The sequence below is a fragment of the Phoenix dactylifera genome, chromosome 14 (assembly GCF_051530095.1).
Source record: "Phoenix dactylifera cultivar Ajwa chromosome 14, Ajwa_hap1_PhDact_Kaust_v1.1, whole genome shotgun sequence".
NCBI classification, from domain to species: Eukaryota; Viridiplantae; Streptophyta; class Magnoliopsida; order Arecales; family Arecaceae; genus Phoenix; species Phoenix dactylifera.
In genome coordinates this window covers 27,576,897-27,590,018 of record NC_143203.1, presented here as the reverse complement: position 1 = coordinate 27,590,018, position 13,122 = coordinate 27,576,897, and the positions used below count along the sequence as shown (strand labels likewise).

General features: G+C 37.9%; 1 protein-coding gene across 3 annotated transcripts; it reads left to right on the top strand.

Annotated features, from left to right (window-relative positions):
• Window positions 1–12,447, top strand: LOC103697462 (transcription initiation factor TFIID subunit 12b-like). 3 transcript variants are annotated; one of them, XR_015973012.1, is made up of 8 exons: window positions 1–814; window positions 1,286–1,510; window positions 4,813–5,412; window positions 6,216–6,290; window positions 8,542–8,639; window positions 9,034–9,098; window positions 11,769–11,804; window positions 11,924–12,447. XR_015973012.1 is itself a non-coding variant. In XM_008779323.5 (8 exons), the coding sequence occupies exons 1-8, from the start codon at window positions 203–205 to the stop codon at window positions 12,101–12,103; spliced, it is 1,872 nt and encodes a 623-aa protein (XP_008777545.3). In that variant the 5' UTR covers window positions 1–202; the 3' UTR covers window positions 12,104–12,447. The 3 variants fall into 3 exon arrangements, 2 of the variants coding, with proteins under 2 accessions (XP_008777545.3, XP_008777554.3); XM_008779323.5 differs by having other exon boundaries at window positions 8,561–8,639; XM_008779332.4 differs by lacking the exon at window positions 11,769–11,804 and having other exon boundaries at window positions 8,561–8,639; window positions 11,924–12,342.
• The last annotated feature ends 675 nt before the right edge of the window (window positions 12,448–13,122 follow it).

The following is a 13,122-nucleotide window of genomic DNA, read 5'->3' as shown; positions in this document are numbered from 1 at the left end:
ACCAAACCGCGGCGAACAAGTAACTCAGAAACGCCCGACCGAGGTCGCAAACTCCCGAACGGCGTTCGCCTTTCTTTCTATTCCCTCGTACCCGAATTTTCCCCCAGTCTCTCCCTTCCTCTCTCGGCGATGCGCTCCGAGTTCTCCATTGATTGCACTCCGCCTTGACGACCAGTCCAATCCAAGAAAAAAAAACTCCGTGATGGCGGAGAACTCCACTTCCTCCTCCCCTCAGAAGCCCCTCGGCACCCATAGCGGCGGCGGTGGCGACCCCATCCCAACCCTCAACCCCCAAAACCCTAATCTCCCGTCCTCCCAGATCCCCCCATCCCCTTCCATCAGCGACCTCTCCCGGATCTCCTCCCCCCAAATCCCCCAAGCCCAGCCCCAAATCAACCCTGTCGCCCCCCTGGATTACGCTTCGAAGCAGCAACAGCATCCCCAATCCCAGCAACAGCATCAGCTCCAAGCCCAACAACAACAACAGCTACCAAACCGACAGCAGCAGCAGCAGCAGAGCCTGATGTCGCCTTCCACGAGCTTCCAGCTCCAGCAGGGCCTCCTGAGATCGGGTTCGATGCCGAGGATAAGCCAGATACAGCAGCAGTATGGTGCGGCGTTGGCGGCCAACGCGATGCGGCAGCAGCACGCAAGCGTGTACGGCGGGCAGATGAACTTTGGCGGCGCGCAGCAGCAGCAGCAGCTGGCTGCCGGCATGTCGAGGGCGGGGACAATGGGGCAGGCCGGGCAGCTGCCAATGCTGCCTGGGCAGACCGTGTCGCATCTCAATCTGCCGTCCCAGATGCTCGCGCAGGTGATCGGTTGCCCTTGCTCCACGTGCAATTCGCTCATTTGGATTTCTTGAACAACAATTGTTTTATTTTGAGAACTGTATTTGTGATGAATGAATACTTCTTTATGTTACTTATTTTTCTCTAATCATAGTAGATGGGAGATTGGATTTCTGATGCTTTTTTTTTTATAAATCCTGGTTCTTTTACATGCCAATTAACAGTAGTCTTTATTATAACTGATTTTGTCTTGGAAGGAAAAAGAAATAAGTTGATTGGAGAGCCCAGATTTGCAACTGGAATCTGAAAACTTCTGGTGCATAGCATTGGGACAAAATAAAACCGAATCTTGGGAGGCTTTTAAAATTGTGCATCATTTTCAAATGAACAAACTAAGGGTGAATTTTTTCAAGTTTTTGTCTGCTTGGGGATTTGTTTCGCTAATTGTAGTAGGTGTGGTATGAAGAGCTATTTAACTTCTTATCTACTTGCAGCCAAGGCAGAAGATGGGCTTGGCCCAAGGTACACAGTTGCATCCCGGTAATTCATCAGGGCAGGCATTGCAAGGGATGCAGACAGTGGGTGTGATGGGTTCGCTAGGTTTGAATCCACAGCTAAGAGCTAATGGACCTCCGTCATATGGTCAGCAACGTTTTGCCCAGGGGCAAATGAGGCAGAAGCAGCAGCTGTCGCAACAAATGGCTCTCGCATCTTCTCAGGCATGCCTCCAAGCTGACTGCTACTTTTTATGAATCTTTCTGTGTGGTGAAGAAATTATTCCATGTGACAGGAGTGATATATGCGATCTTTCTTTTATGACCCACCTACTTAGATTAAGGAGCAAGTGTAGCTACCTGTGACAGCTTTCAACTTATGCTTTGATTTATTTCCCTATTCAGATCATGCAAGAGTCGTGTATAACCCACCACCAAAAGAAAAGTAGCTGTACTGTAGTTTTTTTTTTTTAATAACGCTGGTGAAAACAAACTCTGATCCTCTAATACAGGGCTCGAGTGAAGTTCAAAACATTTAATCCATAAGTCTTAGTGTACATGGTATCCTATGAAGCACGGGCGCAGATAAGGATATGATATGATATGGATACGCCAATACGACAAATCTTGAAAGAAGTAGAATGCAACAAGTAGGATACGTCAAAGAATATATATATATGTATTTTACATCCATGTATGCATAAATATAGAAATATCTACGCGTATATGCATATACAAAGTATTCATAAAATATAGTAGGCTATCAAAATAACATAAGACATACTTGATATAGCATCAAATTTTGAAGCTTATAATTTAGTCATTGAAATCTATGGACACCAATCCATACTTCGTATTTCATATTAACATCATGGAATACAAAATTGATCGTTCATGATTTAATGGTCAGCGTTAAAAAGAAAGAAAGAAAATGCCCTTGCGCCTCTTCAGTGGATGCATCTAGGAGGTATCTTGAGTGTATTCATGAAGTATCGGGAGTACTTCTTTTAATTTTAAAAAAATAGATACTTGACATAGCTATCGGATATGTATCTAAGAGGTATCCTACAAGTATTGGTGTTTGATAGGTATCCAATATAAACATGGCATGTAATTTAAAATATTAGTGCTTCCTAGATGGTATCTTCTAATTGATTATGAACTACTCTAGTTGTCAATCTTAAAAGATAACTAAGTAAAAGGTATTGAATAAATGTTAGATGTTTAATGAAAGCTTTGCAAATGCCATGTCACCATTGCTTGATTTTTTTGGTGTTTGACTAACAAAAAAAATGCATGAAATCATTCATGAGTTGTTTCATTTGTCTATTTGTCTATATGTGTGAATTTAAAACATGATAAATAATTGTTGGAACTTTGCTATTTTGCCTTGTCTTCTGTTCTTAATCATTGCTCTCAGGGATAGCAATTTTGATCTAAACCTATTTAACTAGACCTATTGGGTCCATCATTCTTGCTTGGTTTTGGGGTGGATCAAACCAACCTTTTCCCTCACAATAAAAGACATTTAATACTAATATTATATTTATAGTGTATTATATATAAGACAAAATCCTAGTTCCGCTCTCTCTCACAATTTCCCAAATTACCTCTCCTCTCTAATCCCTTCTCTACTTTATCTTGCAATCTCCCTGATCTCTTTTTCTCTTCTCCCGTCTCTTGCTCTCCTTTCTAATCCCACCCTTTCCTCGCAATCACTGTCCTACCTCTCCTCCTTATCCCCCATTTCTTGCTCTCCTCTCCTCCTCCACATCTTGATCCTCCTCCTTTCCCCTTCTCCCTTTCTCTCCGTCATCATGGCCCATCAGCCTCGCCTTGTCGCAACCCATCAACCCCACCCCTGCAGCAGTTCATGATCTGCTGGCATCTCCTTGTGGTGGTCCATTGCTTGTTGCCTCACCAAAGGCCCCATTGCTGTGCCACCATCCCTCGTCCATCGTCCAAAACATGCTGCCATAGCTTGCTGCCCCACTTGAAACGGGTATCTTCTTTTTTATTCCTTGGTTATTCACACTGTTGCTAAGATCTTATGATTCATCATGAAGATCTTATGATCAAGATCAAAATGGCCCTAAATGATCTAGATCTCATCCTTGAATTGGGATTAGTTAGGATAATAAGATCTGGATCTATGAGGGCGTGCTTTGGTGCAATGATAAGTTTGCTCCATTATGATCTGGATGTCATAGGTTCATAACATAGAAATAGACTCTTTACATGCAGGGGTAAGGATACAACATCCGATCCTCCTCAGACCTTGCGGTGGTAGGAGCCTTGTGCACTAGGACACCCTTTTTGTAAGATCTAAATCTGTATTATGTATCACATAACCCTTTTTACTTTATTTCCTATAATTTATTGACCTTTTGACTTTTAGAATTACATATTTGTCACTAGCTAGCCTCGAGCATGTGAAATTGGAAAGCCCTTGAGGTTTTCAAACTTTCAAATGGTGAATAAAGAAATGCGGAGTTGATGGAGTTAAAGAAAAGAAGCAAATTTTCATATTTCTACAATTATTTGTTAACATACAATCCTTTTTCCCTAAAATATTTTACCTAAAATGGTAATTGCATTAATGGGTAGTATTTAGACATCTTGGATAACTAATACAAGATGGTCGATTCAATAGACTCCTATTTATGGGCTTATGATGGTGGAAACTAGTCTTTTTCTATATGTGGTTTTTTATTTTCATCCACTTTTGAGTTGACTCTTTTTTTAAGTCTCCATTTTTCTGCTGTATTTTAAAAAAATTTGAAAGAATCGGAATGGATTCTTATGATCCATGATCCAATCTGATCTAACCCCCTTTCTGATTGACAAATTGATCTTATCTTGTCAATGTTGGTTGTTCCTCAATTCCTCTCTTTACTCATCCTAACATTGTTGAGAGAGGAACTGTCACCTGCTGGCAGGTTGAGATAGATTAGGCCTCAGACCAATGGACCTTCGATAGTATAAATTAACCCCACTTGAATCCAAACGAATCTGACCTGCTGCCATCCTTAATCGCTCTTTCATTTGCTGTTGCTCTTGCTTCATATCATTCCATAACAGGCCAGCCCCTTTATCATCATCCTTAAAATATGGACCCCATATATAAGTATGGTGGTTGTGTTGCAACTTTTTCCACATCATCATCAAAATTCATGCTAGAAGCATGGTTTATATTTTAGGCCATCTAACATTTATAATGGAAATTGGAGGCATGAAATGAAGTCAGGGTGAGAGGGGTGGATGGAGTTGAGCATAATTGTAGTAGAGATTGAACAGGATGGTAGCCTTTATTGATGTTAGAAATGAGTGAGTTAATGGAATAGAATGTTCAAAACATAAGCAACTTCATTACCGAGATTTGCAAGGCTATGCAGCACTTTTGAATTCAGGATGACTTGCTTATACCTTTGTTCAGTTTACTTGCCTGGATTTGCAACTATTACGGTCTACTGTCTTGTATTTTTTTGAAATAAACAGTAATATTCATAACTGAATCCATCTAGCAGAAGCTACCTGGTCAAAGCTTACCAAGGGCACCATCGCTTGCAGCAATGAACCCCCAGTTACCTGGTTTAACTCAAAATGGGAAACCGGCACTGGTGCAGACAACTCTCTCTCAGCAGCAGCAGCAGTGGCTGAAGCAAATGCAGCCATCAATGGGTGCACCAGTTTCTCCTTCCTATCACCTTCAACAACAGCAGAGGCAGCAGCAAGCCTTCCTGCCACAACAACTGTCTTCATCTCAGCTGCATCAAAAATCCATGGGCCTGACCCAACAGCAAATCTCTCAACTGGTACAACAGCAGCCGCAGCTGGGTGCTCAGCAACAGCAGCAGCAGCTAGGTGCTCAGCAACAGCAGCAGCAGCTGGGTGCTCAGCAACAGCAACAGCAACAAAAATTGCTTCAGCAACAACAATTGCTTCAGCAACAGCAGCTGCAGCAGCAATCTCCAAGGATGCCAGGGCCTGCACCCCAAAAATCTGTAAGTTTGACTGGATCACAACCGGAAACACCTGCATCTATGACTGGTGGTAGTTCAAGTCAAGGAATGGAAGCAACGAATCAACTTCTTGGAAAGAGAAAGATCCAGGATTTGGTTTCACAGGTGCATCTTCTACTGAGCTTGGTGGTGGTTTAGCTATCTAAATCAGTTCAAGATTCTATTTCTATACTAATGACAGATCAAAGAGTTAAGCGCCTCTTGCACGTTACTTGCATACATGTTTCGTGTTGGGAAAAAGGTTGGGAAAAAGATAAGTCACTTTTTAGGTACAAGTTTTAAAATCACTTAATAGGTGTCCTGCCAACCCAGTGCTTACTGCTGGTGCTTCCTCGACATGGGCGAACAAAGGCTAAAACTTAAAACCATTCAGGAGATTAGTACTTCAGGATAATCATGGTGCAAACTTTTTTTTGACTCTTAATGATTAAGTCAATCAAATGTATCAGCAAATGCAGTTAAAACTACATTGTATTAGATGAACATGGTAAAATTGATGGATGGTGAACTCAGGAAGAACAGCCTTTATTACCAATATGTTAGATGGAATTAGTTTTATCGGTGACTAAATGTTTACGATCATGTGCAAAGATGGAAATAATGCATGTCCATGTGAAGGCATCTAGAGGCAATAACTCTCTTTCTTGTTTTCTATCAAAGCATCTTTCTTAAGTTATCACTTTAATTGCTTCAGGCTTTCATGCTATATATGTTAAATTTATTGTAATTATATAGTTTATTTGTTTTCATTTTTTGACGAGTGACTTAATAATTGTGTTGTATAATATATGGGGCAGTCTTTTTCTTGTTTTTCTTTTTTTTAAGTATGTATCTTAAAATGCTTTAGGCATTCATTTATTATATGTTGAATTTATTTAATTTGTAATGTTTATTTGATATTCTTTCAGGTGGATCCCCTATGTAAGCTGGATCCCGAAGTTGAAGACCTCCTTTTGGAGATGGCTGACAACTTCATTAATTCAGTAATGCACATTCCTTCCCCTAATACAGTATACAACCATGCTGTGGTCATCGGTAGTGATATTTAATCACTCCCGATCTTCTATTTTCTTTCCTGTTCTGAGTAATATGTGACCAATTGCATCAGGAGATCCTGTTTTGTTTTGACATATCCATCCAAACTATGCCATAGTTTATGGGGAGATTGGGCAATACCTAACAAGTTCGATAGCTAGAAAAAAAGGGTGGCCTAGTGCATGAGGCTCCTGCAATTATGGGGTTTGGGTAAGGTTAGATGTAACGCAGCCTTGCCTCCGTGCATGGAGAGGCTGTTTCCATGTTTCAAATCTGTTTCCTCCATGTCATAATGGAGTTAAATAAGTTTACGTTTGACAATTAAAAAAAACCAAAATTCAATTATAAGTTAGGACCAGTTTTCACTTAGTCTAAAGAATGCCATAGATGAACCTTATCTAGTCCATCCTCACCTTTCTTGCTGTCACTGCGCATTGACCTATATAGGTTGGGTTGTGTATGATCTTACTCTCAAGGGCACTGCTAGCTAAATGATTCCGAACTATGGGCCTTGATAGTTTATACAAGGATTTGTTTGACTTTGCAGTATTTTGGGAGCCATTGTCTTTGTATTTTGCTTGCATAGAAAATCCTAAATGTTTTACTTGGCTGTAGTTAAATTACATACAACAAATGACATCTATTATAGATTTGTGCTAATAACTGGAATACTTTATCCATTTTCATGTTATGAACTAACAATGCAATCTTTGAATTTGGCTTATCAATTTTTTTTCCTTTTCTCTTATTTCAACAATTAAATTTTGGTGATTCCTTCTCTTGAGCAATTTTAAGCTTCAACATTCAAAATGCATAGACACGATAACCAAAAAAGAATATGCGCAGGCATGTTGAATCCATAGAGACTCGGGTTAAAGGTGCGATTATTACTCAAAATTGAAGGACATAATCTTGTAAATATAAGTAGTGGAATCTGTAAAATGCTTGTTGAAATTGCTTTTGAATGGAAACTAAAATCAAGTTGTGTCATTGATTTTGTGTTTGCTCGGTGCGTCATGCTTGTGGTGGGTTTTCGGTGAGTGACACAGCATCCACATTTTTTTGGGGACTAGTGAAATTTTTTTGTCCTACAATTCATAAGCAATAATAAATTTAATTCATGTACATCTGATTTTTCTGTCAGCAGAAACTACTTATCCACAGGAAAGAGTTCCATTCATATTCAAAGGAAAATTTTATAATTTTTGTGAATGTCTGTTTTTTATGCTTTGAAAGTTTACCATTAATATTGAGTGGCAACAAATTGGGGGGCCTTAGTGATGATTCCTACATAACCTGAATGCTACAGTCTCTAATGCTTAAACTGAAGTAAGCTAAATATTATTTCTTATATTAACATAATGTTTTCAGAAACATGATCAAACAGGAATGGCACAAGGAAGAAAACTAGAGGATGTACAGGATACACCAGGTCTAGAAGAAAAATATTTTAGATCCTCCAGCCAGAATTTGGAACATAGATATGCAGATCTCATTAGACAGTTTCACTAAAATCACATACATTTTCACTATAATTAGATACAAGATTTTTTATAGCATTCAATTGCTTCATGTCCAAAGAAAAATCAGTTGCCTTCTAGATATATGTCTCTGGATGATACTTGCCAAGTCATTATATATGAGTACACTTTGTGCTGACAGGTATATGAATGTGTCTATTAGTTCTGCCAGAAAGCTGGTTTTGCTTGCTGAACATTGTTTTACTCATGTACTGAAGCTAATGTAAACTTTGCATGCTCTGACTTGGGCTAGTCTTGACCTAATCAATCTAGTTAGAGAGTAGCTATAAGTATTTGTGGACCAAACACTGTCCTTTGTAGATTGGCTAACTTTCAAAATTCATGTCACCTGTTTTAGTCTTTGTTTTTTAACACTTTGAAGAAGTTGTATCATCTTGCACATTCATCACATGTACTTCAGAATTTATGCTATCCTTTTTAGTAATCATTTGTCACTGTTTCATGCTGTGTTACCATGCAATTCAGCTGCACTTTGACCAGCTAATAATAGCTTGGGTTAATGTCCCTGTTATATGCCCCTTCATTCGTATTGCATCATATTATGCAGTATGTTTTCTTGCAGCTTGTGGCCTGTAAACTATTGTCTGGAAACAAGTCCCAGTCATATTGGCTGTTGTCAATTGTCTTATATTGTTTATACTTACTGATTTAATATCAGATGATTTGGCTACTTTCAGGTTACCACATTTGCATGTAGTCTTGCAAAGCATCGTAAATCTTCAATGTTAGAGGCCAAGGATGTATTGCTGCACCTAGGTTTGCAACTCATTCATTACCATTTCTGTCCATTTGGTTTACTTACATATAATAATTATTGAACTCAAATATTAACAGGTGATTTTTGCTTTTATTTTTATTCCTTAAAGCAAACCTTTTTGTACATTTAATCCTCATTTGTTCATATAAACTTCAAATGCTGGCGATAGCAAATTCTTTTTTTTTTCTTTTAATAGTTGGTTTTTTTAATTGAAAATTTGCTGTTTGATGTTGGGTATCAGCTCAGCAAACTCCAAATGTAAGAGGAAAAAACATTGCTTCCCCATTGTCTGTTCCTAATATGTGATTTTTAAATGAAAATTTTAAAACATGCATTTGCTATAAATTAGCTATTTTAATTTCCAGAATCTAATTGATGGAAGATCTTATGCAGAGAAAAACTGGAAGTTGACCGTTCCAGGTTATACAAAGGAGGAGCAAAATCACCAAGGAAAATCCGTAAGAAATGTTCTTTATTTTTTTTTCAATTGTTATTCTTTTTTTTCAAATATTTGCAGTACAAATATACCTACGCATTCTTAATCTGCTTCAAAATCCAAGCCTTTGTATCTAGAATATAAACAAAACCAAAATGTGTTGGGTCAAAGGGAGCTTGGTGGTGTAGAAGCATTATTAGTTCTATTTTTTGACTTGTGCAGGTAAATTAACTGGTAAAGCTACCCTTTTGTGGTTATTACAAAAATAAGGTTCTGGAAGAAATGCTCGATGATCAATGCTTGATGCTGTTTGGTTTGCTTATCTCGTCTGTTGTTTGGGTGCAATATGCTACTTATTTTTCATCCTATGATATTGTTCAAATGGCATTTTCAATTAAAAGAACAAACCATATGTCTTAAGTTAAAAAGAACAGAAATAAGGATGCTTCGCACATGCTGTATTATTATTTTCTTGATCTCAACATCCACCCCATCTTCTTTCTTAGTGCACAATAGGTCGAGTGCACTATATTTACAAACCTTAGAAAAGTTGTGTCAATACTCCTGATGTCTGCCTTGCAATGCAACTGCTTAACTGTGACATTATTTTAGTTAGACAGCTTCTCTAAACCATTCTCCTTTATGTAGGTAAGTCAAATAGAGATTTGAAGTTTTGAATAAGACTGAAACCCTCTCATTTTGTTCTAGGATATCAAGTTAGTATACATCTTTGTTCTATCCTTCTTGCATGTTTTCACATCCTTCCAAGGTTTTTAAAAGCTGAGATATCAGAAATCTCTATAGTTGACTGAGACTGAGATGGGCAGAGATCTCGGTTTATCTCAGCTTAGGTGGAAGTTGAGGAACTCTGGAAAATACTGAGAGTTTCCAAGATCTTGGCTGATATATTGGAACTGAGATATAGAAATCTAGGTTGGTATGGTACAATTGAGAATAACAGCCATTTTTAGGCATTAATAGTTAAAAAAGTCTATTTAAGTATAAAAATGACTGAAAAATATCAGTGCATATATTGATACCATATCAGCCAATATTTCTGAACATATCATTTTATTTGAGCCAAGATAATAATGACCAGAATTTTATATATATCATATCCATGAGTGCTCGGTACTGATACAAACTGAGATCGTGCACAACTTGAAAACCTTTCACCCTTCTTGTCAAAATTCAGCCTCCGCTACGAGCATCATGTGCTGCTTATGTTTGTTAATTAAAGGTACTCTGTGAACTTGTCCAAATAATAATATAATATGCTATATGTGCAGTACATTATATCATTCGAAGTAATGGCTTCAAGTTCTTTAAAATTTTGGAATAATTTTAAAAAATTATCGTAACACACTTGATTTTATGTCGGAATTAATGATTACTTAACAAAAAGGAGTTTCTGATATTCAACTTATAAATCATTTTGTAGATATTTGACATTTTATTCAGGTTTAACTAAGGATGAGTAGTAAGGGAGTTCTGAGTTGGTTTGATTCATAAATTGGTCAATTAAGTCGCTGCTAAGGAAATGCTGGATAGTTGATAGAGAAGCTTTGCACTATTAATTGCAAATAATAATTTGTTGTACAATGGAAGACCAACCTCTGTGGAAGAGAAGCAATTGGGCCATTTTTCTTTGATTGTGGAATGGATGTAGAATAAAGATCTGTACGAGTAACAAGGATCTTACAAAACTAATTTGATGTAGTTCAAGAAATTGAGCATGAGTGCTATGTACTTCACAGGTAAATTAATTAATTGACTAAGAAAGTAAATGCAGAACATGATGCAGGGTCCATTTTTAAGGCATAGATTATAAGCCAGAGAATCAAAAAGAAATGCAATCCCATCAAAAATTATCCAAAGAATCAGGGCCAAAGATTTCTTCAACTAATATGAAGAATGCAGGAAACTATTTTGGTGATATAATATGTTTGCACATGCACGCATTTGTTTGTGTATGTATGTGCACATGTGTTTTTGTTGCATTGAGTGGTATAATATGAGGAAGCAAACTTTGAATAGATGCATCAATGTGAGAGGATTAGAAGAGCCTCATCAACTTGAAAGATTGGACATGAAAATGCTGCTCTTGTTGACTGTGATACTTTTATGTTTCTATTGTTAACAATTGTTGCTTCAAATGGTATAACATGAAGAGGAAGCAACCTTGGATGATCTGCATCTTCATCCTGGTTGATTTTGACATGAGAGTGCAGCCATTTTTGACAACGATGCTTGTATGTCTTCCATTTTTAATGATTATTGCAAACAAATAATTCTTCAAGCAAGTACCCAACTAGAGAAACTTAGGAACGTGAGGAACAAAACCCTAGAGTTTGGTACTGGATTTCGAGCATGATTCATAAGTATGCTCTAAAAGTAAATGTCTATCTGTTGGTTGCATTGCTAGATCTCCTGCCACTTGCCTGAAAGCACCACGCAGACATACTGCCCATTTTTAACCTTTGTACCTTGAATCCTCCTCCTTTTTCCCCCTCTTCTTCAACTGCTGTTTTATTGTTTCTCTCATTTTGTTTTTTCCCTTCTAAATCATCAAATCCTTCAATTTTGATCTGATATTTGTAAATATATCTTAAAAGCAGTAGATTGTTTGTGGACATACTTTCTTTTCTTTGATGATTCCACGAATCCTGATGCATTTCTGTAACAATTGCAGTTACCTGTTGATGTCCACAAGAAACGTCTGGAAATGGTAGTTCTAGAACTTTTTGGTTGTCTCAACTTGATTATGATTTACTTCTATACGCACACATTACTGTTAACATGCACAAGGTAAAAGTAGTTAGTGATGATGATAGAAATTTACATCAGGTTCAATCATTGATGGAGTCCCAGCAATCAGACAGAGATACAAGTGTTGCCAAAGGAACGACTAAACAGGTTGCAAGTGATCCAGCTAGTGATCATCCAATAAAAGCTTCACCTAGTTCAGAGCAGTTATCCACTCCAGCAGTTGGCTCCCAAATGTTGCACAAAGTACACCGGTTTTAGCTGTTCTTTTGCACTTCATATGCTCTCTCCCGCCATTGCTTTTTGCTAGCGAGACCTGAAATGTGAGTATCTTCACTAGGTTGAGATCTGTCTCTTTAATGACTAATTTGTGTTGTGCCTGAGCTCTGGTGTCACCATTGTACTCAATCATGGGAGGCTCAGAAAAGAGTTGCTCAAGTAGGTACTGGACTAAGAGCTGCTTCATGTCTTCAGCTCATTTATTTTATCATGTTTATGTCGTATGTACTTCAAATAATCAAGATAGGAAAACTTTGTATAGCATTTTGTAAATAACCCATGTATAAAATCTTATAATTAGCAAAACAACAGGAGAATTTAGAAAAGGCCATTATGTTGAAAAGCTCTATCAGATTGAATTATATCCATTTTGAGATAAAAACTCGAGCACTGGAATCTGGATGACTACACGCTATACTAGTTTTTTGAAAACAGATAGTTGAGTGCCTGATTGTTTTCAGGTTTATTGGAATACGTTGTGATGATATTCCTACTGTATCGGTGACCCTACTGTATCGGTGATCCTACTTTATCGGTGACCAAAGGACATGACGACTCTGTGTGCAGTGTTGTAAGCGCATGCAGATATTGTAGGGCCTTTACTGTGCACAGATAAGTATATGGGAAGTTAGTGGGGGATGCAGAATTCTTTTAGAGTGGTCTGATGTTGTGGCACTGTATCCCTGTGGAGAATGAGAGGAGCATTTCACAAAATGAGAATGTTAATGTTCGCAGCACATGTTTTCATGTAAAGTACTTAGCATTTATATGTTTCTGGCAATCAATAATGGTTTCCCAACCGCAATTATCTGAGCCAGGAATTCATATGTCACGGAGGAGTTCAGTGGTCCACAATCTGTGAGCAATTGTACTTATGGGCACTATCCAAGTCCAATCTTTACATAATTGTACGTTTTGGATTTGTTTCTTTGTAGCTACTGGGAAAATATCTGGATATTTAAGGTAAGAACTGCAGCTGGGATGATTGGAACTCGGGCTAT

Excerpts from the sequence above, each read along its gene's own strand:
- LOC103697462 (XM_008779323.5), top strand. The coding sequence starts at position 203 with ATGGCGGAGAACTCCACTTCCTCCTCCCCTCAGAAGCCCCTCGGCACC. Across the intron at positions 5,413-6,215 it reads TCCAGGATTTGGTTTCACAG|GTGGATCCCCTATGTAAGCT; the intron begins GTGCATCTTCTA and ends ATATTCTTTCAG. Across the intron at positions 11,805-11,923 it reads ACAAGAAACGTCTGGAAATG|GTTCAATCATTGATGGAGTC; the intron begins GTAGTTCTAGAA and ends AATTTACATCAG.